Source organism: Sturnus vulgaris, chromosome W (assembly GCF_052056855.1).
Source record: "Sturnus vulgaris isolate bStuVul1 chromosome W, bStuVul1.hap1, whole genome shotgun sequence".
NCBI classification, from domain to species: domain Eukaryota; kingdom Metazoa; phylum Chordata; class Aves; order Passeriformes; family Sturnidae; genus Sturnus; species Sturnus vulgaris.
In genome coordinates, this window is record NC_142282.1 from 71,932,326 (window position 1) to 71,956,546 (window position 24,221).

Below are 24,221 nucleotides of genomic sequence, written 5' to 3' on the forward strand. Positions count from 1 at the left end.
TTTTCCACCAAAATGTACCTGCCCTCATGAGAATGTTTAAAATTCCAAAAGGCCAAGCAAAAGTCATTGTGGCAACATGCCAAAACTGTCAAAACTACCGAGTGCCCTCTATGGGCACGGGAGTCAATCCCAGAGGCCTGAACAGCTGCCAGCTGTGGCAATCTGATGTCACCCATTTCCCACCTTTTGGAAAGTCTAAGTATGTGCACGTGTCCATTGACACGTTCTCTGGAGCAGTTTTGCATCGGCTCATGCAGGAGAAACAGCCACTCACGTTATCAAGCATTTTCTCCTAGCATTTGCCACTCTAGGAGTTCCAAAAAGGATCAAAACTGACAATGGACCCACCTACATCTCTCACAAATTTCAAGAGTTCCTCAGTGAATGGGGAATTGAACACATTCAGACCATTCCTGGAAATTCCACAGAACAGTCCATCGTAGAGAGAACTCATCAGAACATCAAAAGAGTCCTTCACCAACAGCGAAGAGACACAGAAATTTTATCTCCAGTGGAAAGACTCTGCAAAGCTCTCTACGTCATCAATTTCCTAAATGGAACCGAATCAGAACCTGACCCCCCAATACTCCGACACTTTGTCAACTCAACCCAAGCAAAGCTCACTGAGAAACCACCAGTGCTGGTGAAAGACCCTGAAACACATCAGGTCTCTGGACCTTTCCAATTAATTACCTGGGGAAGGGGGTACGCTTTCATCTCCCTGCCATCTGGACCAAGATGGTTCCCAGGAAAAAACATAAAACCATACCTAGGCACGGCAAAACCTACTCCAACAGACAACAACAAAAGCTCCCCAGAGTCAAATACAAGACCTCCTCAAAACCTAATCAGCACTGCTTGGAGAAGATGCCTATAAAAACCCCTGTAAAACAATAACCATTGGTATATGCTAGATAGGATGCCTTCATAAAATAAACTATGGATTTGTGCTTTTCTGCATATGCTGGTGTCCTGGTTTAGGGCAAATTTTGGGGGAAAACCTCCGGAAGGAGCCACCAGAAAGCAAACCCGCACGACTCCTCCCCCCACCACCGGGTTAGGGAAGAATTTCCTCAGAGAGGAGTGGAAAAAAAACCTGTTTATTTAACAAGCGAAACCACTCCCCAGCACAAAAAAACAGCACCAGCTGACAAAAAACTCTTTCACCATTCTGAATGGATGACAAACTCAGAAAGTCTCTCCGGTGAGTGGTCGCCCAGTTATCAGTCTCCAGCGCTGAGGGATGACTGCTGCAGGTCACAGAATGCAGACTCCTGGTGTTTCTTGATGTTTCCCACGTCCCCGTCTGGAACAGGTTCAGATGGTATCCAGGAAAGGGGGAAAAAAAACAGTCCAGGGAAAAAATTGGACTGCCTAGCTGAACTAACTAATAAGCAAAAGCAAGGGCAAAGCAAAGAAAACAAAAAGAGGCAGAAGTGAGCGAGCAAGCGAGCAAGCAAAAAGCAAGCAAAACTAGCCAGCCTCTCCTAAACACAGACCGTGGGGGAGGTGAGCTGGCTGATAACAAGACAAAACAAAGCTTCACTTTCAGAGTTAGTCCTAAAAGCACAGGACATAATACCAAGCATAAACAGAACACACAATTGGAAATGCAAACACCATAACATCACCCTAGGACAGCTGGTCTCTTTACCCCGCTGGACTGAGAGCTCACCGTAAGCCAAAATTTTATCTGGACAAGGCTCGGGAACTTGCTGCAGAAGCAGTCTCAGGGATCCCAAAGGGACCCCAAAAACCCAGCCAGTGACAGTTTATCTGTTAACCATGTCAAGGTTACAACTGGACATGTAAGGCCCTGCATCACAGTGGCCCCTGCTAAAAAGCTGTAGTGATTTTTACACCCTATTGAGAGAAACAATCTCATCCCCATAAATTATATAGGGCAGTGGTAACATAAGGCCTGATCTTAGCTTGTTGGCCTTCAGGATGTTTCACATTAATTACAATAGCAGACAGACCACCTACAGTTGCACCATCCAATCCTACAACTCCAAAATCTGCTTGAGTGAGGGGCCATGATGAAGGCCAAAAAAGCTGTGAAGTGATAGTCACATCTTCTCCCGTGTCAATCAAACCTGTGATAATTATAGTCTCTGAATTATGTCCCTTGGTTGTGACAATGCACTCTACCTCTGGGCGATGATCTGTCACTTCCTGAGTCCAAAACACCAGAGGTGGTCCTGTAGATCCAAACTCTCCTGTGCCACGAGTCCAGTCCACTGCATTTGGGACACAACTCACAAAAGGAATAAGTTGAGCAATATAGGTTCCTTTTTGAATAACAAGGGGCTCACTAACTGATACCATAGCATAGATTTGTCCCAAATAATCAGAATCAATAACAACTAAATGGACATTAATACCTTGAATAGTACTACTAGATCTTCTTACTAAAAAGAGCACTAAACCCTGTCCTATAGGACCGTAGGCACCAAGGGGCACCTTACATATTCATTTTGTCAAAATAGTTACTATGTCTACGAAAGGTATATCAATCCCTGCGGAGCCTTACAATTCAGTTTATTGCCTGGATTTATCTTAGGCTTTACTTTTTGTTCATAATTGCATGGGTATTGTGCCTTCAAATGCACTGGCTCTTTACAAATGAAGCATTTCTGTGAAGGCCTTAGGACCGCTGCCAAAGCAGCCATCTTATGCGCAACTGTGTCAACTTTTGAACAAGCAGGTAAAATATCAGCTGGCAAGAGATCTCCTGGCAAAGACTTAATACTTTTTCGGCAGTCCTCATTTGTTCTCAACAGCTGCCGCAATCTTTTCCACAAACTACAAAAAAGATTCCCTGCTACCTTGCTGTATAGTAACATATCTTTGCTTCAGATATGCCATTTCCATTGTTTTAATTAAAGTACTCATGCCTAATTGTCAAGCCTGTGCCAAGAGTAAAGGATTCCACTTGCCTGTAAATCTGGGTTAATAAAAGGTCCAGCACCCAGTAAAGCATCAACTCCGAGAGCACTACGAGGGTACTACTGGGGCAATTGCATGTTCTCTAAAGCCTTTCGCTCGGCTAACCCTCTCCAGGTGTTCTGAATTACACTGTATTGTACCAGTTGAAACAAAATTGTAGCAAAATACATAATGAAATTACCTTATGACATTTGTAAGGTAAAAAGCAAGCAAACAGGCAAAATTAACACAATATTGTCTGCCCATGCTGTGGAATTCAATGTACCAATTATAGCTAAGCTTCAAATAATTGTAGTAGATAAAATTCAAGGTTACAGAACTTAGATAATTCCTCTTCAGTCTGGTCTCGAAAATTAATTGCTTTTCTACTGACATTTAAGTAAAATGCTTGCAAAAACAATTCCCGAACTTAAAGGGGCATAAACATTATCCACCTGTAAATATTTTTAGGTATAGAAGTTTCTAAATCATAACCTAGCAACAAAACAGTATCAATTTAGTGTAATTCCATATGGCAAAAATTATCAGCATTTCTGTTAAAAAAGGTAGATCCTGTCATATTACATTCACACAGATAACTTTAAATCTCTCCAGTAACTCCCTCTCCACAAGGGATGATGGTAGAATTATAAATATGGGGAGGCCTGGCAGATTGGTGACGTCACACTCCTGCAAACCCACCAAGGCAAGCGCTATGTGCTGATGATGGTGAAGACAACCACTGGATGGCTTGAGATGTATCTTGTGATTCACATCACTGCCCAGAACACCATCTTGAGCCTCAAGAAGCAAGTCCTGTGGTGACACGACACCCTAGAAGGAATTGATTCAGACAATGGGACTCATTTCAAAAACAGCCTCACAGACACCTGGGCCAGAAAGCATGATATTGAGTGGGTATATCATATTCCCTATCATGTGCCAGCCTCTAGGAAAGTTGAACAGTACAATGGACGGTTAAAAACTACATTGAAAATGATGAATGGTGGGACCTTCAAACATTTGGATTAACATTTAGCAAGGGCCACCTGGTTAGTTTACACCAGAGGCTCCACCAATTGAGCTGGCCCTGTTTAGTCAGAACCCTTATGTAACATAGAAGAGTATAAAGTCCCTGTGGTGCATATGAGGAATGTGTTAGGGAAGACCGTTTGGATTAGTCCAACCTAAAACAAAGGCAAACCCATCTGTGGGATTGTTTTTGCTCCAGGACCTGGGTACACTTGAAGGGTAATGCAGAGGGACAGGGAAACACAATGTGTGCCTTAAGGGGGTTTGATTTTTTGGGTGAGAACTGTCTGTAATGTGGAATTGTATATGTAATATTGGTTGTTGAATGACACTGTCACAGTATCTTTTAAGTACCCTGGTGTTGAGTTCGAGTGGCGTGGGATCCGAGACAGAAAACCCCACACTCTGTGATCTGTGTGACAAAAGCCTTTATTGAGTTCTGACCTCGCTTTATATACCCCTTTCAATGTTCCCGGGCAAGCGTCTGTGATTGGCTCCCAGGTCAGGCTGCTCAGCCCTCTGACCAATAGCTCTCTGCAGCCAGGGGTGGAACTCATTGGGTTAAATCCTTGTCTGTCTCTAATCCTGTCCTATCTCTGTTCTTTGGGGGCTGGCCTTTTAGCCAGGTTACTTATCCAATCAGTAGTCAGATTAACTGCCCAGTGCAAGCCAGCTTGTACTGTGACAATTCCCCGTTTCTTTTTTATTAATTTGAAGAAAAATTTTGAAACACAAATGTGCAGCTTGTTCTCTGTAATCTTGCCTGCAAGGGCCCTTTTGCATGCAAAATTACCTTAACAGCATCTATTCGATTGGAATGGGGTTTTACCTAGCTTAATAAATTTGGCTTTTAGGATAGTGATGAGTTCCACATACCAGAAGCTGCAGGGCTTTTGTTCAGGGGCAGTCAGGTTAATTAAACACTTTTGGTTTCACATATAACAATTTAACTGTTTAACATAGAAATATAACTTAACTCTATAACCATAAAACTTTAAACTTTTCTTTTGAAATTATAACTTAATATAACATTCAGTTTTAGAACTGTGCAAAACTCCAACTTGATAAAACAATTTGTAAACATTAAAACATTTAGTAAACAAACAACTCTATTATTTCAGTGTCCCATAAGTCTGTGACGTAGGAGAGTGGATTATCCCATTTATCCTTCTGCAACTTGCTCCTCCACATCTGTCGAGGAGCTCTCAGGAGGGTGCTGTCCTTCTGCATCTGGCTCCCCCACGTCCGTCGAGGAGCTCTTAGGGGGACGCTGTCTGTGGTCCCATGCAGGACGAACACATCTGGCAGGCACCCAGTGTGTACCTGTGCCCGTGGTTACACATGCATACCCCCGTCCCCAGGTGATGAGATTCCACGGACCCCCCCACTTATTGGTGTCGAGGTCTCGCACCATCACCTTGGGCTTAGGTAAAGGTTTATCACCAGATGATTGTAATGATAGGAAGTGATTTAGGATAACTGGATTCTGGGAATTTTCTATTACTCTCAAGTGATTTAGTGTGTACACAGCCTTTGCTATTCTGCTCTGCGGGGTTTCACCACACATTCCTCTCTTTTGTTTTTCAAGTGTAATTTTTAAGGCGCCATGTGCTCTTTCCACTATGGCTTGTTCTGTTGATGTGTGCAATCCCCGTGGGGTATGACACTCCCCAGAGCTGTAAGAAACTTCTTGTTCTCTGTGAAATGTAGGCAGCACCATTATCAGTTTTGATGAGATGGGGAATTCCTAAGGCAGCAAAGGCAGATCACCACTGTGCTATAGCATCCCGACCCTTTTCTCCTGTGTGTACTGTAGCCCATATTGCTGATGAACATGTGTCAATCGAGACATGTACATACTTTAAACGGCCAAATTCAGCAATATGTGTCACGTCAGTCTGCCAGATTTGCAAAGCACGCAGTCCACGAGTGTTTACCTCCATCTGCAGTGGTGCAGTGTGGCCTTGGCAGTCAGTGCAGGTGTTAACAATGTTACGAGCTTCTTTGTCTGACAGCTGAAACTGCCACTGCAAGGCTCGGACACCTTGGTGGAAGAAATCATGTGACATTCTTGCTTGTGTTAGCATATTTGGCTGTGGTGCTGTCCAGGCAGGAGCGGCTAACTTATCTGCTCGAGCATTGCCTTCTGTGATGAAACCTGGCAAATTTGTGTGGCTTCTGATGTGTAATACATAGTAAGGACAACTTCTAGCTTCTATGGCAAGGCATAGAGTTTTAAGTAGCTTAAACAGTTGTGCATTTTCAACTTCCTTTAACAGTGCTTGGTCTAATCTTTGAGTGATATCAGCCACATATGCAGAGTCTGTTACCGCATTTAGAGGAGTGTGAGGGAAATGCTGAAAAGCCATAGCTACAGCTCGTAGCTCTACCATTTGAGGTGATCCACTCTCATATCCTTCTAAGGTTTGCCAACCACTCCCCTCTTTCCATGTTACAATGGCTTTCCCTGTTCTCCCAGAGCCATCTGTGAACACTGTGACACCCTTTAAAGGTATGTGGCTACTGAGAGGTTTGAGAGAGAGTTTAGTCTCCACACTTAGCTTAAGGAGTCTATGGCTTGGTAAATGATAGGAAATCTGACCCGAGAAACCTTGCAAAGCACTTTGTAAAGCTGTGCTGTTTGCAAAACACCATTCAAACTGTTCCTGTGTCACAGGAATAATGATTTTCGAGGGATCTTTAGCACTTAACTGCAAACACCTGTGGTGACACTTTATAATCAATTGTGCTATTAACTCAAAGACGGTGGGAGTCTTTTTGGGCTGGTGAGGCAAAAACATCCATTCTAACACGTGCAGAGGATCAGGCCAGTGCGAGTTCCACTGCCCAATAATTCCTGTTGGATGAAACTTAACTATGATAATAAACACAGTAACACACACCTCTGGGCATATCCGGTGGACTTGTTTCTTTGTTATAGCCTGCTCTACTATTTCTAGAGCAGCCTTTGCTTTTGCATTCAGCTTTCTTGGTGAAGTCAGTTCTGGATCACCCTTTAACAGATCGAATAATGGTGCCAATTGTGAATCAGTTAATCCCAAATACCGTCTAACCCAGTTGATAGAACCCAAAAGTTTCTGTGCATCATTTAGTGTTTCAATTCTTGTTGACAATTAAATAGTTTGTGGTTGTATGTTCTGATCTAAGATTTTTAGTCCCAAATATTTCCATGGTGCTTGCTGCTGCACCTTTTCAGGAGCTATTTGCAGCCCAAATCTTTTCAGTGCCTTTAATAAACTTGGCTTAATTTCTGTAAGTTCTTCTTTTCTCTGGGTTGCTACCAAAATATCATCCATATAATGGTAGCAATATGCCCCTGGAAATTGCTTCCTCACTGAGGAGAGTGCTTGAGCCACGTACTCCTGACAGATCACTGGACTATTTCGCATGCCCTGCGGAAGCACACACCATTGATAACGTTGTCCTGGTGCAGCATTGTTAATAGAAGGCACTGTAAAAGCAAATTTTGGGGCATCATCTGGGTGTAATGGAATAGTAAAGAAACAGTCTTTCAAGTCCACAATCAGAATATCCCAAGAGGCAGGTATCATTGTAGGGGATGGCATACCTGGCTGTAAAGCACCCATGCTTTCCATAACAGCATTAATTTTTCTTAAGTCATGAAGTAATCTCCACTTTCCAGATTTGTTTTTTATAATGAATATTGGGCTATTCCACGGACTTGTGGATCATTCTATGTGCCCTTGAATTAATTGTTCTTGAACTAGGATTTTGAGGGCCTCTAATTTCTCTTCTGTTAGGGGCCATTGTGGAACCCACACTGGCTGATTAGTGAGCCACTTCAAAGCAAGTGTGGGACGATGTTTGCCCTCTATCACAATGGCCCCTGTTAAAAATCCATCCCCACCCGGACTCCCCATGCTGACAACACATCCCTCCCCCACACACTCATATAACCTGCTAGCACCTATGGCCTCACTGTGGCTGTCTGCCCTTTATTGCTTTTAATCAGCACAGGATTATCACTAAGATAACTTTGTGTAGTCCCTCCAATACCAGCAATAGTGGTTCCTGAGAGTGTAGTGGGCCAAGATAGAGGCCATTTGTAAGCAGCAATGATAGTAACATCAGATCCAGTGTCAGCCAAACCCTTAATCTCTATCTGTGAGGGCTTGGCTTTTGGCATAGTAACTATGCATTTTATGGTAGGTCTGTCTTTACCTATGATTTGAGTCCAAAATACCTCTGGTTGTCCCGTTGATCCGAAGCCTTGGTCTCCTCGCTCCTTTGCATCTGCATTGGGGACACAAGACCTAAAAAGGACAAGCTGAGTAATCCTAGTTTTTTCAGGAATAGTTACAGGTGGAGAGGGAGTGGATACCATGGCATATATTTGCCCTGTGAAGTCAGCATCTATCACACCAGGATGCACAAAGATACCTTGTAATGTAGCACCGGATCTTCCCAAAAGGAGGGCACTTAGTCCTTTCCCTATTGGCCCTTGAGCCTCAAGGGGGACTCTATGCACTTCTAGTGAGTCTATAGTTACTGTGGTTGAGGTGTAAACATCCAGGCTGGCTGATCCTCTTGTCTTGGTTGTGAGCTGATCGCAAAGGCTTGGGCAGGAGGTTGAGGAAACATTTCTGTCCGGGCGCATTCCCTCGTTGCTCTGGTTTCCATGTTTTCCTGTTCCTTAAGAAGCTGACCATTAATGTGATATTTGAATCTGCATACCTTAGTTTCATGTCCAAGTTTTCCATATCGCTTACAGAGGAACTTGCCGTTGCCCTGTCCCTGAGCCTTCTTCTGTGAGGCTGGTTTCATGGGGCAGTTCATTTTCACGTGGCCTGGTTGTCCACAATTGAAACAATTCACTTTCATCCTTACTACAGCTGCAAAAGAGTTAGCTAACATATCTATATTATGTGACGCTGTCCCGACTTTAGCACATGCATTTATCATATCCTCCAGGGATGGATTTTCTTTGGGCAACGCACTTATAATTTTTCTACAATCCTCATTGGCATTATCTCAGGCCAATTGTAACAATACCTGATTCCTTGCATCTTCATTAGCTATTTGTTTTTCCATGGCATCTTGTAATCGTTCCATGAAGTGCATGTACAATTCACTAGGATTTTGTTTTATATTTGTATATCTCTGGGTTGGTACAGACATGTTTGTAACTTTATTTAGGTCTCTCATCCCCAGTTCCTTTGCTTAATTTAATATAGCAGAGTTTAAGCGGGCTTGAGTCTGGGGATCCTCCAGGGGACACACTCCCATGAGTTGAGGAACCCCTGCCCCAAAGCATGGGTCTTGCTGTGATAGCCTTGAGTTTTTTAACTCTTGCTCTTCTGCATATGTTCTCCAGGCCGATTCAAACATTGTATACTGCACTGGAGCACAGATTAACTTCGCAATTTGCTTTATATCATAGGGTGTTAACTCATTAGCAGTCACAAATCTAAGCATATGTGTTACTGCAGGGGATCCCAACCCATGCTTAGTAGCTAAGTGGCGTAATTCTGCAAGAATTTTCCAATTAAAGGGTACATATTTATCAGGAGTAGTTCCGTTTCCCCTTATAACTGGGAATGCCATCACCGTATCCCCCCCACCCTGCCAATTCTCTTGTATTGGTGAAGACATAGGCACTGCAATCAGTTCAGCCCCTTCTAAATCACCAGATTCTAGAGCCTTTTGCTTTACCTTCATCCAGAAGAGAGCTGGGTCCCAGGAGGAGACGACATCTGATTTAAACATTAACGGGGCTGGAGCTGCTGTTTGGGGGTTGGCTGTCGAGGTGCAGTTCGTGTTCCTTTCTGGGATGTGTTGGCTGTTTCTTTGTGCAGAGACCTGTTTGAGCTGTTCTGTGCTCGGCTCCTGGTGTGGAGAAACTGTGGGTGCTGTATCTCCAGCAGGATAGGGGCTGATTCTCGGTTCTGGAGTCATTTTCGGGGTTTCAGCGCTGATATTTGCCAGATCCGATGCACTTCCGGGTTTTTCTTGTGTCGCTCCTGGGGTGACATCATCGCGGCACGCTTCGGCTCGGGGGTTGGTGGGGGTTTCCATGGTGACTCTGGGCAGCGCCAGGCCCTCTGGAGGCTGGGCTGGGGCCGGGGCCCCGCCCGCCAGAGGCTGGACCGAAGCTGGAGGTGCCGCCCACAAAGGCGTGGTGGGAACGGGAGACGCGACCCACCAGGGCAGAGCTTGGGGCAAGAGTATGTCCCATGAGGGATGCTGTGTTTCCTTTCTCCCTCCCCTGGCCATGTGGCCGCCGCCATTTTGGGATAGTTCTCTGATGTCTCCCGTGACAGTTTTGGGTGTTTTTTAGAGTCTCTGGGCTGGCAACTGAGGAATTATCGGCCAGCCAAGTCTCTCTGCATGTAGTAAGTACTTTTTCTTCCATGCTTTCGCTGGATAAATCAGCTTTTATCTCTTTTATCAGCTTTAAGATAGTTTTCCAAGGCTTTAAAACTCTAATTGCATTTTTATCATTTTTTAAGGCAGCATTTAGTATTTCTTCCCCAGTTCTAGTCCAATAGTCTATATTTAATGCAGTTTCTACAGTCTGTTCTACCCCCTTTTCTTTTGTCCATAGTATTAAATCAAAAAGCAATTCTTTTTCATATTCAATTTCCCACTCCTCCAAAAACTCTGTCCATACCTCTATAACTGGATGCGTGTTTGTAGAAAAGAAGTTCCCCATTGTTTTCTTGTAGCTTTTCAGCTGAAGTTTACCTCCGTCTCAAGGACGCTCTGGATCTGGTCCAATCCTGTCGCCTCTCTTTTTGGGCGTCTTTCTCGTCTCTCGGACGTATTCCTAACTCTAGGCCACACTTCCCCTGGCTCTCGGCCAGTGTCCCCCATCTCTGTGGACAGTCTGTCTCCCCCACTCGCGGCGGTATGGCTGTGCCAGATCACGTCGGGGTCACCAGATGTTGAGTTCAAGCGGCATGGGATCCGAGACAGAAAACCCCACACTCTGTGATCTATGTGACAAAAGCCTTTATTGAGTTCTGACCTTGCTTTATATACCCCTTTCAATGTTCCCGGGCAAGTGTCTGTGATTGGCTCCCAGGTCAGACTGCCCAGTCCTCTGACCAATAGCTCTCTGCAGCCAGGGCTGGAACTCATTGGGTTAAATCCTTGTCTGTCTCTAATCCTGTCCTATCTTTGTTCTTTGGGGGCTGGCCTTTTAGCCAGGTTACTTATCCAATCAGTAGTCAGATTAACTGCCCAGTACAAGCCAGCTTGTAATGTGACACCCTGGCCTAAAATGACCTCAACAAATATCTTGGGGAAACAGTCAATGACTACTAAAATAATGCCTGTGTTTGTATATCGCTGTCAGTATGTGCATATGTATACAGTTGAAAGGTATAAAATCTGGGCATGATCTTAGTGGTATAGAATAAGGGGTGAGTAATGTCCTGGGTACAGAAACAAGGGGGTGGAGTTGTCAGAGCTATTTATTTAATATCATTTTACATCATGGCTGTGAACAGAGCAAGGAGTGGTTTGGAGGGGGTCAGTTTCCAGCAGGGTACTCTGAGGAAGTTGAAGTTTTTGATTTACCCCATTCACATAAGGGGAATGGTGCTGTGCCCCTTTAAAAACAGGGAACGGAAATGCAAGGGGTCTTCTTTGCTCTTCCCAGCTCCCAAGGGAGTCACCCTGGGCAAGTCCCCAAGCTGCAGCTCGGGAAGCTGTATTTTGCAATTGGGTACTGTCATCTAAGATTGCTGTAGCCTGGGAAGCTGTGATTCTTTCCCAACTCTGAACTGCCAGCTCAGAGAGGGAGAGCCTGTTGTATGACAGCCACTGCCAGGGACCACTTGCTGTTTTTGCCAACTTCCAGAGGATTGTTTACAGCTTTTGATAGCCACTGCCACATGGGGACCCATGCCAGCATCTTGGCAGAGTGAATCCTTTCAGATAAAACAGCCTTCCAGATTTTTGTTTTGCCTCTGTTCCCCATTGTTTTGTCTGTCCAGAAAAGGGCATTAAGCTGTGGAGGTTTGTTTGCCACAGTACTTTCTTTGTTCTCCTGGGCTATGAGGAACTGCACAGGAGCAGCAGCCATCTTACCTTTTTTCCAGGGAGACTGCATAATACCTTGCTGTTGTTGGTAAAAACATTCCCTCTTTTGCACAATTTTCTTTTTATTGCTCTGCTTATTGCTATTTTATTTCAGTAAAATTATGGCTCCAACAATTTTTAGCATCTCATAAATTCGGTTTTGGGTTTTTTTCTCCCTCCACTGTCATGGGAGAGGGGGAAGGGACTCACACAGCCTTAACTTTTTCCTCACTATAAAACCATCATGATCTTTTATGTGGTCAATCATGTTGTCACCTACAACTTGAGCAGGAAAGAACAGCTGGAAGGATGTTCACCCACAGCCATGAAGTCCTCTCAACATCACAGTTAATGGTATCCCTTGCATTCTCTTCTGGGTCAAGAGGATCATGATTAAGTTTAAAAAACACTGTCCTGGTGTACTGGTCTTGCTTTATTTGATTTTTGGTGGAGGGAAAAAGTCACTTGATCAAATCAAATGATTCTCTGTGAGGAGCTGCTAAAAGCTTCCTCTGTGCCTAGCAAAACCAATTGCTGGCTACCTCTGAAGATAGGCACAGTGCTAAGCCAATTAGAAAATCTAGTAACGCCTCTATGATAACATATTTAAGAACAAAAAACCATGGGAAGCTTCTCTTGTTCCCTGCCCTTTAAAGAAGTGTGGGGAGAGTCTGCCGGGCTCCCTTCCTGAGGGGGTCTCTGGACTTTGTCCCGACACGGTGTCCTAGGGTGATGTTATGGTGTTTGTATCTCCAATCGTGTGTTCTGATTATGTTTGGTATTATGTCTTGTGCTTTCAGGACTGACTCTGAAAGTGAAGCTTTGTTTTGTCTTGTTATCAGCCGGCTCACCTCCCCCATGGTCTATGTTTAGGAGAGGTTTTAGCTCTGCTTGCTTGCTTGCTTGCTTGCTTGCCTGCTTGCTCGCTTCTGCCTCTTTTTTTCTTTCCTTCGCTTTGCCCTTGCTTTTTGCTTATTAGTTAGTTCAGCTAGGCAGTCCAACTTTTTCCCTGGACTGTTTTTTTCCACCCCGTCCCCTCCCTCTCCTGGATACCATCTGAACCTGTTCTGGACGGGGACCTGGGAAACCCCAAGAAACACCGGGAGTCTGCATTCTGTCACCTGCAGCAGTCATTTCCCAGCGCCAGAGACTGATAACTGAGCGACCACTCGCCGGAGAGACTGAGTTTGTCATCCCTTCAGAACGGTGGAAGAGTTTTTTTGTCAGCTGGTGTTGGTTTTTTTTTCCTTGTGCTGGGGAGTGTCTTGCTTGTTAAATAAACAGTTTTTTTTCTCCCACTCTTCTCTGAGGAAATTCTTCCCGAACCCGGTGGTGGGGGGGGGAGGAGTCGTGGGGTTTGCTGTCTGGGGGCTCCTTCTGGAGGTTTTCCCCCAAATTTGCCCTAAACCAGGACACACGGCCACTGGGCCATGCTGCCGAGGCTCATCCCAGTGCCGCTTGGCCGCAGTTATCTCAGCATGGCTCGCAATGGACTTTATTTACTTAGCTGCTTTTAGCCAGCCATGATGTGGACAGAAAGACAAAAGCTGCTGAAACAGTTTTTCTTTTTTCGGCATTCTGCATGAAGAAAAGATGGGGAGTAGAGCCAGCAGATGGTGTGGCTTGTACAGTGCCAGCAGAGACCACATGACCAACAGAGAGAGAAGCATGGTGAGCAATTCCCCGATTGTGGAGCCTGGACAAGATCAACTTTTCAGTGCTGCAGAACTCTATAAAAACTACTTCAATTGATAGAACTTGAGAACAAGCGAACCTACAGACACCAATTTTCGCCCAAGTCAGAGAAAAGGAAAAAATGAGGGCATGTGAGGAGAACAATATGGTGACACTAAGGTTGCTGCAAAGGAGGGAGGGGGAGGAGGAGGTGCTCTGAGCATTGGAGTTTAGATTCTTCTGCAAGCTGTGGTGAGAACTATAATGCAACAAACTGTTTCCCTGTAATTCATGAAGTGCATGGGAGAGACGCAGAATTCACCTGCAGCTTGTTAGAAAAATGGTGCTCACGCTTGAACATGTGGATGCTGAGAAGCTATGATCTGGTGAGAGGCTTGAACAGAGAGAAAGAACCTTTACCTTCAGAGCTAGAAGAATAGGACCCTTGTTTTTATACTAGAACAGCTCATCCTTAAAAACTGCACCCCAGAAGCTAAATAGCCTACAAAAGCAGTTGTGGGAAGACTGCAATCCATGGGACACACTTCACATTTGTGGAGGATTCAGTTCAAAGCCGGGAGGAAACATCAATTTCATGTAGTGATTTTGGTTCGCCAATTTGAGATTTCCCAGCCAATGCACCAATTTATGTGGTAGGTTTAGTGCTGGCCAAATCACTAGTGCACCCACTGGAAATATTTACTAATTTCCTGCTGTAAGATTGATGGCTGGAAAGGCTGACCTGGAACAGAGACTAGACAGATCAAAAGGGATAAAATAGGTATTTAGTGAAAGGATACCCCTTGGGCAGTGCAAGAGTCCAGCCAAGGCTACATCCAAATCAAATCCAAGATGCATCCTAGTCACAAGTCTTTGCACTTTTATAAGTTTTGGTTCATCTACATATTGGGGTCAATTATCCAACCACAGCCCCAGGCTATGAAGTATCAGCAACCTGGCTTGCCCCCTTTCCCTCGCCATTGTTTATGCTTCTTGGGTACTGGTTCTCCTTGATTCTCTAGCTGGGAAGGGATTGTTTTATCTAAGTACTCTGTGAAGAGAACTTACTAACACCTAATATGAAGTTTCAGAGTTACACACTAAGCAGCAGAGAATCTGAAAAATATAAAAGCTAAAACCCAAGGCATCATTTGTAAAACCCCTATATAGAGGCTTGACAAGGCCTTTACCTTGTCACGTGTTTATTCTAAATATCTACTAATAATAGGTATTTAATAACAGATAAGTATCTAAAAATAGTAACTAACAACAGATAACTATCTAATAGTAAATAAATATCTAATAATGCATAAGTATCTAATAACAGTACCTATCTAACAGTAAATATCTAATAATAGATAAGTATTTAACAGTAATTAACTAACAATGACAAAAATAACAATAATCAATAATGAACGATAATAAATATCTAACAGTAGTAGTGTCTTGTACAGGTGGGTATCATGCAAAGAAAAGTAATTATTATCATGAATAGTTATTTAGGCACAGAGGAGGAATCATTTAAAGCATGTTTTCATCTGCATCAGTCTCTGTTTTTACAGAAAATGGGTCACATCAGTCTGCCACAGCTGGCAACTGTTCAGGCCTCTGGGATTGACCCCTGTACCCATAGAGAGGATTTGGTAATTTTGACAGTTTGGGCATGTTGCAACAATAGCTTTTGCCTGATCATTTGGGAGCTTGAACATTCTGATGAGGGCAGGTACATTTTCGTGGAAAAATGCATGTGACAGCTTTGACTGAGCAAAGATGTCAGGAACGTTATCAGTTGCCATTGACATGGCCAGTGCGTCTGCTTTCTTGTTTCCTTCTGTAATGAAACCTGGGAGGTTGGTGTGTGACCTTACATGCATAATATGGTAAGGTTGTTTTCTGTTGGAGATTAGGTGTGTTAATGTAGAAATCAATTGGTGTAATTTTGGATTGGAAATCTCTTTGAGGAGAGCGTGTTCGGCTCTCATGGCTATACCAGTCACATAAGCTGAATCTGTGACCAGATTAAAGGGTTGGTCTTTCAATTTCTCAAAGGCTCTAACAACGGCTGCTAATTCGGCAATTTGTGGAGACCCCTCCATCAGATTCCCAATTTTGTGTTTTGGGGTCCTTCCAAGTCATTACAGATTTGTGGGAAGACCCTGAGCCGTCTGTGAAAACAGTTAGAGCATTGAGAGGTGTTCTACTTTGGACTACTTCGGACTAGTTTCGGGACCAGATTGAAGGTTGCATTTCGATTAAAAAGTTTGTGTTTTGGTATGTGAATAGAAATTTGGCCTGTGTAGCTATCTAGAGCAAATTGAAGATCTTCATTGGTTTGGAGCAAGTGCTCCAGGTCTCCAGTGGTCAGTGGCAAGTATAGACATGTGAACTCACACCGTGAAAGAGAGTGGAGGCGAGTTCTGGCCTTTTTTATCAGATGTGCCATGATTTCTTGAAATGTGGTAATTCTCTTTGTGGGTTGATTGCTTGTAAAAATCCATTCAAGGATTAACAGAGGGTCAGTGAGTTGAGGGTCCCATTGAAAAAATCAGTCCATAGAAGTGAGGGGCCTTTCCTAAAATGACAAACTTGAAAGGCAGGTTGGGCTTGAAGCGGTGAGCTCGGTATGAAGACAGGGCTTCTTAGACTTTGGTGATGGCTTGTTGAGCTTCTGGGGCGAGGGTGCATGGGGAATCCAGGTATTCATTGCCACGGAGAAGGTCGAATAGGGGGGCGAGGCCTTCTGTTGTGATTCCCAGTAGGTGGTGTTTCCAGTTGTCCTGGGGTGACTTTGTCATGTTGAATTGTATCCCCATTTGTCTGTTTAGCCCAGAAATAAATTTTGTACCTTTAAAACTGGATTTGAGAGTGAAGGAGGGGGGAGGAGTAGCGGTGGAATGTCTGAGGCAGTTGTTTTCAAAACACAGAGATAGGAGTTCCATCCTCTCGTCCTCCTGGACTGTGTCACCGTGGTGGACGGCGGAGAGAGCTCTCCTTTGCTTTTAGTTAGTTTCTGACTAAATGAAGCAGAGAAGTTCCCTGGAAAGTTTTTTTTTCCTTTTTTTCCCCTGGAATTATTTGAACCTGCTCTGGACTGGGGACCGGGGGGAGCACCGCTAGCTTGCACCTGCGGCCCACCGGGGCCTGGCCTGGGCAGCGGCATTTTCCAGCAGCATTTTCCAGCGCCAGAGGGAATGAGAAAAGACTGAGCCAAGCTACCACCCACAGGAGAGACACTTTGTGAATTTGTCATCTCTTCAGAGCATTGAGAGGTTTTGTTATTCGGTATTGGGGGATTTTTTTGTGCTGGGCACTGCTGTGCCTGTTGAATAAATAGGTTTTTTTCACTTCTCTCTGAGGAAATTTCTTTCCCGAACGAGCGGGGAGGGGCCCCGCAGGTTTGCTTCCTGGGGGGGGGCCCTTTGGAAGTTATTGTTGGGGGTTGAATTGTTCCCTTTTCTTTCTGTGGAATTTTTCCCATCGTTATGCTAAGTATTTTTGGCTACACCTTAGTAGCAATACTTTTCTCTCGCAGGGGGGTGGGGGATAGGGGGACACCAGAAAAGGAAAGGTGGGACAGGGGCCTGAGGCGGGCTCTCGCTCTCTCGCTTGGCTCGTGGAGTGAGAGGAGGACGGCCGGTGCTCCGATCTAGCATCTTCCCCACCATCCCAGCGCAGAGAGCCAAGTTCCCTGCCATCGAACAGCGCTCTGCTCCTCTCCCACTTCATCCTACTACCTCCGGACACTCTGCCGAGCACCACTACCGACACCGTGAGGGGGGAGTCGCTCCTCCATCCCTCTCACCCCTAGGCCACTGCTGCCATCACTCCAGCCCTCTTCGACTGCGCAGGACCTGCCCTGCCCACAGCACCGTTAACTGAGCACAGAGAGAGGGAGCCTGTGGCCAGAAAGGGACTGGAACTGAGCTATACTGTTCTGTTTTGTTGTCAATTTTTATAGCTGTTGTTGTTTCTACTATTTTGCCTTGTTAGATATCAGTAAAGAACTGTTATTCCTATCCCCATATCTTCTGCCTGAAAGCCTCTGATTTGAAACTATAATAATTAGAAGGGAGGGAGTTGCACTCTGCTTCTCATAAAAAGGAGTCCTCGCCTTTCCTTAGCAAATACCTGTCTTTCAAACCAAGACACTTATGTAGTTAGTCTTGTGTCAATAACCTTAGGGATCTTTCTTAATGCTTTCCAAAATTTCAATTAGATCTTGGTGGAGCATCAATTGCTTCACCAGAGTGACGTTCATTCCAATGGGAGTGGGCAATCGATGGTGGCTCAATGTGTGATTGGACTGCAAAAAGTAATAAGAAGCAACTGGAGCTACATAGGAAAAATCACATCCTGCAATTATAATAAAGTTACCAACAGAAACATTTGAATGATTTTTAGTATTCACTACCAAATTTTCTAGAAAAACACTATCACAAGCATTTCTAAAGCATGTACATCCATTGCCTGTATACCCCAGTACTGTTTCAGGAATCTTGTTAGAATGGATTTCAAAGTTACAAAAATTCTGTTCTGTGTCCAGACAAATATCTTGAGCTATGTCTTGGTTTAATTTTGATTTCTCGGCCAATGTACTAAATTAATGTTTTTGTTTTGAGTTGCCAATTTAAATAAATTTTTTTTTGTTGTGAGACAGAACTAGGAGCAAAAGAGCAAGGCAGGCCTAAAATTTGAGACAGTATAAAAGGAAATTTATTAACTACATAAACAAAGAGAAAGGAAAAAAAAATTCAGAATAAGATTTTTCAGATCACTCCTTCTGTCCTTCTTCCAATCTTCATAACAACAAAACAAACATATAACAAATACTTCGGTCAGTCCCCAATTTAGTCTTTTTCAGTTTACTTTTGGAGAGAGAAGCCTCTTCTTGATGAAGTTGTAGGGATTTTTCCCACAAGAAGGAAAAAAGACAGTTCTCTTGTGGTTTTATTTTTCACGATTTGCATCTGCCCAGGAACCTGCAACTGTGACGCTCCTCCCAACTCTACAGCCGTCCCAAAGTTGTAGATGTGGGCCATGTCTGTCCCATGGGGTATTACTTTTAAGAATGAAATGTTCGGCAGCAAAGATTCTCTCTGTCTCCTTTCTCTCTGCTCAGGCTTCATCTTCAGAAAACTGAAATCCCCTTCTTTTCTCAGGGCAGAAATTCTCAACACAGGTGCTCTTTAGTCAAATTATTTATTAAATGGAACATTTTCATCCCCCCATGTCTCTTTCCATGGTTTATAGGAATATTCAGTACATCAGATTATCCCTACAATTTTACAAAAAGATTTTCAGCCATTTTAGCATCTTCTCATTCTCCTTCCATCTTAAAAACTTAGCTCTCATGTCACTGACTTCAGAAATCTTCTTATTTACTTTCATATTCAAAGGAAAGGCTGGAGGCTTTGCAAATTTTATCTGAGCACTAAAGAGTTAAAGTTTAACACAACTACAAAAGTTGGGCCAGGCTCAGGCCGCACTGGGGGGGGACAGCTGAGGTGTCAATCAGCCTTTCTGGGGCTGGGTTGCAGCCCCACACTGCTCATGGCCACCCGGGCAGGCCCGGCCCATCCGACAGCAGCAAGAGTCGGCCTCCCCCCCCCACGCCAGAGCCACAGGCTCGTGGAGAAGAAAGCCGTGAAGGTCTTATCACACAACTTTTTCTCCCCCCGGCCATTGGGTCCCCTCGTTGGCAAACGGGGCCCAAGCGGCTTCCTGAGCCTCCCCCCCCCCCCCCGCATGGGAGAGGGGGAAGCTCGGGTTGATGTTACCTGCTCAGCCACTGGAAAGACAAAGAGACTCAGTTCCGGATTACCTTCTTCAAAATGTGTATTCAGGGAGCGAACTAACTTTCTCTAATTGGCTGTTGCAGGTGTCCCAACCCCCACAGAGAAAATTCCCTTGAGAAGAACTTCCCTCTGAGTTTCTTCTTCCTAAGTCAACCTATTACAAGCTATAATTGTATTACTTTCACAGATAAAGCCTTGTTGTTCCCGGACAATGCAAGTTTCCAAATTAACAGTTTGCCATTTCTCACCAAATTGACAGGCCCAATCTCTATGCTCAAAAGGATAGAGTATAGCTCCATCATGATTCAGCCCTAATGCAATGATAGGGAATATTGAATGCACTGAAGCATTACGAATTGTCAGTACAAAGGCTGTGGCTGTATTTGTGCTGGGGTCATAGGTAAAATTGACTAAGATTCACCAGGATTGGAATTCTCTTTCAAAATCGGTGGCACAGTCCCAGATTATTTTCCAAATTTCAGTAGGAAAAGTGCCTTCCTCGCCTCCTCTTATAATTGAGTCAGCAACTGACTGCATCCAAAAATGAGCCTGGATACAGCTGAGAGCCAGAGAGGTTTTATTTTGTGGAATACCAAGTGCCTCAATTATCAAGGTGTTGTCATTTACATTTACCTTTTCCCAATTTGGTAATATGTTTGATAACAACCACTGTTGGGTTCCCAAAGCTGTTAAGGATGATTGCAGTGGTTGCTGTAATTTGGTTACATCTCCCGCTGTGGTAGCCAATTCATTCATTAGTACTTCTGAATCGATGCTATTCAAAATTCCCAATCCTGTTCCCACAACACCGGTTATGTCTCCCGTCATTTGTTTTTTAGAAGGATTCTATTTTCGCAACCAGATTGTGCACCCTTCAAAAGAAGTTTGCAAAAAAGCTGAACAAACTGTCTGAACTTCTGAGACATTGTTTTGCATCAGCAATTTGATTAGTTTACGAGACCAAGACGGGTTAAACAATATTTGTTCTTTGCCAGTTTTCCTAATTACATATGGTCCAATTTCAAAAATTCTCAGACTCAGCATAGCCAGTGTTTGGATGGTAGGTGTTACAACATTAACATCAAGTTCTCCCCAGTATTTTATATTGTTTTACCCAGGCATGATTTTATAGGAAAAATGTACAGCAGTTATGTTTAGCCAACAATTCTGATTTTAAATTTTTTTTTAGTTATGCCATAACTATATACAGGTTGGACGAGGGATTCCGCAATGAATTTTCATGTTATTGTGACATCACCCCGTGTTACCATGAAAGGAGGAAAAACATTGTTTTTGTCATCCAAAACTATGGGGGTGCTTCTTCATGTCCCTCGGTGTTCTTCTGTGAAAAGTAAACACAACAGAGTCTGCCTCCAGGAGGCAGGCAATTAAAATGATGGAACTATCCAGTGTGTAGCGTGGACTGGAATTCTGTTAACTTCCCAATCATTTTGCTGCCAAAAAGGAAGCCACTCTGTACTGCCTTTAAACACAGCATAAGAGTCAGTGTAGATGTAAAAAAGAGAGGTATTCTGTACCTCAAGTTGGAAAACACTGCAAACAACTATCAATTCCCCAACCTGAGAGCTGCCTTCTCCCTCAGCACAGGGAGTGTGGAGGGCTACTGCCTTGTATTTCTCCACCTTTCCCTCTCGTTTGTCAGAAGCATCTGTGAAACAAGAATTTGCTGATTGTTCGGGGGAGAAAGGAAGGGCTACTTTAATTACCAAGGCAGGTTTGTCATGGCTCATAGCCAAGATCTCAGTTTCTTGTATTGCCAGATTTTTTACAGCTCCTTATGTTATTGAGAATGTGTTACAGTCAATCTGATCTAAAAAGGTTAGGGTATCAGGTGGAATGCATGTCATACCTCCTTTCCACCAAATTCTCAGGAACTTCACTTCCTGAGAAGGTTTTTGAATTTTCTCTGAGGGAATTGGCAAATTAAGGCATTCCAAATGGGAGATTATTTTTTGTTGGGTATCTTCCACTACTTTTATTTCGTCTCCTCCCACAAGGATATCATCAATGTATTGATAAACTGCTACATTGTCAGGTTTATGTATCTTTTCTAATTCCTGGGCTAAATCGTGGTGAGCCAAAGTGGGGAAGTGTTTATACCCTTGGGAAAGCCTAGTGAAGGTGTATTGATTTGGCTCAACTCCCATAACCTGTGGGGGAGATTGCTTTGGTACATTGTTCAGAACTTGTGGAGGAGGTTGCTCGGGGGTGCATCATTGATATAATCATATTCTATTTTAGCCACAGGTCTCAAGCTAGGGCAGCAGTGTTCTCCACAATTTTTCATCAGTTAGGTCTTTTTGAGGATATATTTGATTAATGTGAACAGTTTCCTTCTCCTGTGTTTTTTTTGGTAAGTCAGCATGCTTTGAATTTTTGACCTGTTCTTCTCTTAGGGCAGCTCACAACAAATGGTTCTCATTCCTTTCTTCCTTTAATTGTTATTCCAAAATTTAGACTAGGTTTGTTAGAGAGTCTATAACTGTGCTTTCCTCACTTCTTCTCTTAGAGCGAGTTTCTATAGCTGTCATAAGACAAGCTCCCAAAACTGAGAAGAGTATGGTTTTATTTTTGCCCAGTTTGAACTTTGATTCATGTTGCAAAGAACATATTCTATCAATCACATTTTCTAGATTAAACCAATTATTGTTCGCCCATTCCTCCCCCCCTTGGGACAGTCTGGAGTTATATTTAGCTAGTAAAGCATAAAATGCATCTTTATTTGTTGCACTGGAATTTTCAGTCATTTTATGAAGGGATAAGTAAAAACCACAGCAGGGAGGTCAATATTACTTAAGTTACACACACAGAGAGCTTTTGCTGTGTGGGTGAAGAGACCAAACTACTTGGGAGGCACTCCCTAGTCACAAAATCTCAGGTTGTCTCTTCGCTACAGCAAGTAGTCAAATTTTACACAAAAACAACAAAAAACAACAGTGTCCCGCCTTTTGCACCAGGAGATCTTCTGTGAAATTCTGAAGACAGAGCCCTCAAACCAGTGTGGGGATGCTTTACACCAAGGCGTGTGCAGTTTGCAGGAAATCTGAATTGCCCCCCTTGCTTTCTAGACAGGCTCAACCATTTCAAGGTGGTCCTCTAGGTGCGGCTGAGGCAATATGTCCTTTCCCTACTACAGACTACACACAACCTTGCATCCCTTTCTGTCTGTCAGAAATCCTGTCCGTGACACCAATTTAACGTCACCATCCGCCAACACAGGTGGGGGTTGTGATGGTACATTTTTGGATCTCGGACGTGAAAAAGGCAAACAGCAGGGGACAAATCAGTTTACTCACAGCAATGTATTTTTATTGGATGCTAACAACTTAGTTGTGATAGAGGGGAGAGATATAGGAAACAAAGTATAGAGAGAAAAAGAGGGGAATGGGGAAATAGCTGCCAACAGATGAGACGGACATCTTCATGGTCCTCAGCCAATAGACAGGTCTTCATCCGTGGAGAGTGCTCAAAAACTTCTCCAGAGGGTCGCTTTTTTATAGTCCTTTTCCAAAGCGAGTGGCTTCTGGCCAAGAGGTGGGAAGATTTATATGGACCATTGTGAGGTGCTCTGAGAGGCAGGTGCAGACTTGCAGAATATGCAGGCTTCAGTTGGTACCATGACAGCACAGTCCAGTGAGCACAACACACCTGCAAACAATCCCTTGGCAAGCATTCACCTCGACCAGGCCAGAAAACTCCTGTCCAAAACCAACCAGAGTGGGGGTCCTCGGGGTCTTCTTGCGATGGTCATGAGGCAAAAATGAGGGAAACTTTGGACCGTCTCTTACAGCTGGTGAGCAAGCCTACCAGGGTGGGGGCCCTGCTAGGCCTGCTGTTTGCAAACAGAGAAGGGCTGGTGGAAGATGTGGTGGTCGGAGCTGTCTTGGATACAGCACCCACGAAATTATAGCATTTTCAATATGCGGTGAAGTAAAGAGTCGTGTCATCAAAACCTCTACCCTGGACTTCTGCAGGGTGAACTTGGGCCTATTCAGGACACTGGTTTGGAGAGTTCCTTGGGAAAATGCCCTTAAAAACAAAGGGGCCCAGGAAGGATGAATATTCTTTAAGAAGGGACTCTTGAAGGTGCAGGAATTGGCTGTCCTTATGTCGTTAAAGATGAGCCAGAGGGGAAGAAGCCCAGCCTAGCTGAACAGGGAGCTTTTGCAGGAACTCAGCGAAAAAAAAAGAGGATTTATGACCTTTGGAAAAAGGGGAAGGCAACTCAGGAAATGTTTAAAGATGTTGTTAGGTCATGTAGAGAGAAAATTAGAAAGGCAAAAGCTCAACTAGAATTTTATCTGACCCTACTGTAAAGGATAATAAAAAGTGTTATTATAAATACATTAATAACAAAAGTAGGGCCAAGGAAAACCTCCATTCTGTATTGGATGCGGGGGGGGACCCAAAGACAAGGAAAAGTCTGAGGTACTTAATGCCTTCTTTGCCTCAGTCTTCAACAGTCAGGCTGGTTATCCTCAGGGCAACCAGCCCCCTGAGCTTGTAGACAGAGATGAGGAGCAGAATGGATGCCCTATATTTCAGGAGAAGGTAGTTAGTGAACTATTGAGCCACTTAGACACTCACAAATCTATGGGACAAGATGGGACCCACATAAGGGTACTTAGGGAGCTGGTAGAAGGAGGATCTGGGGAATTATAAGCCTGTCAGCCTGACTTCAGTGCCTGGGGAAGGTTATGTGTC

At 44.0% G+C, this 24,221-nt stretch overlaps 1 protein-coding gene and 1 long non-coding RNA gene across 2 annotated transcripts in view; both read right to left on the minus strand.

Moving 5' to 3' along the window:
• Positions 1–1,084: 1,084 nt before the first annotated feature.
• Positions 1,085–13,153, minus strand: LOC148220401 (uncharacterized). Its single transcript, XM_088155657.1, has 2 exons — positions 2,152–13,153; positions 1,085–1,306 (listed from the first exon to the last, which is right to left on the minus strand). Exon 1 carries the CDS (start codon positions 10,213–10,215, stop codon positions 9,163–9,165), a length of 1,053 nt encoding a protein of 350 aa, XP_088011783.1. The 5' UTR covers positions 10,216–13,153; the 3' UTR covers positions 1,085–1,306; positions 2,152–9,162.
• LOC148220402 (uncharacterized) overlaps positions 1,085–24,221 on the minus strand; it is a 56,358-nt gene continuing 33,221 nt past the window's right edge. The window contains exon 2 of the long non-coding RNA XR_015799092.1: positions 1,085–3,762. This is a non-coding gene — a long non-coding RNA (uncharacterized LOC148220402). The remainder of the gene's footprint in view (positions 3,763–24,221) is intronic.

Coding starts and splice junctions, on each gene's coding strand:
- LOC148220401 (XM_088155657.1), bottom strand. CDS start 10,215: ATGGCCAGGGGAGGGAGAAAGGAAACACAGCATCCCTCATGGGACATA.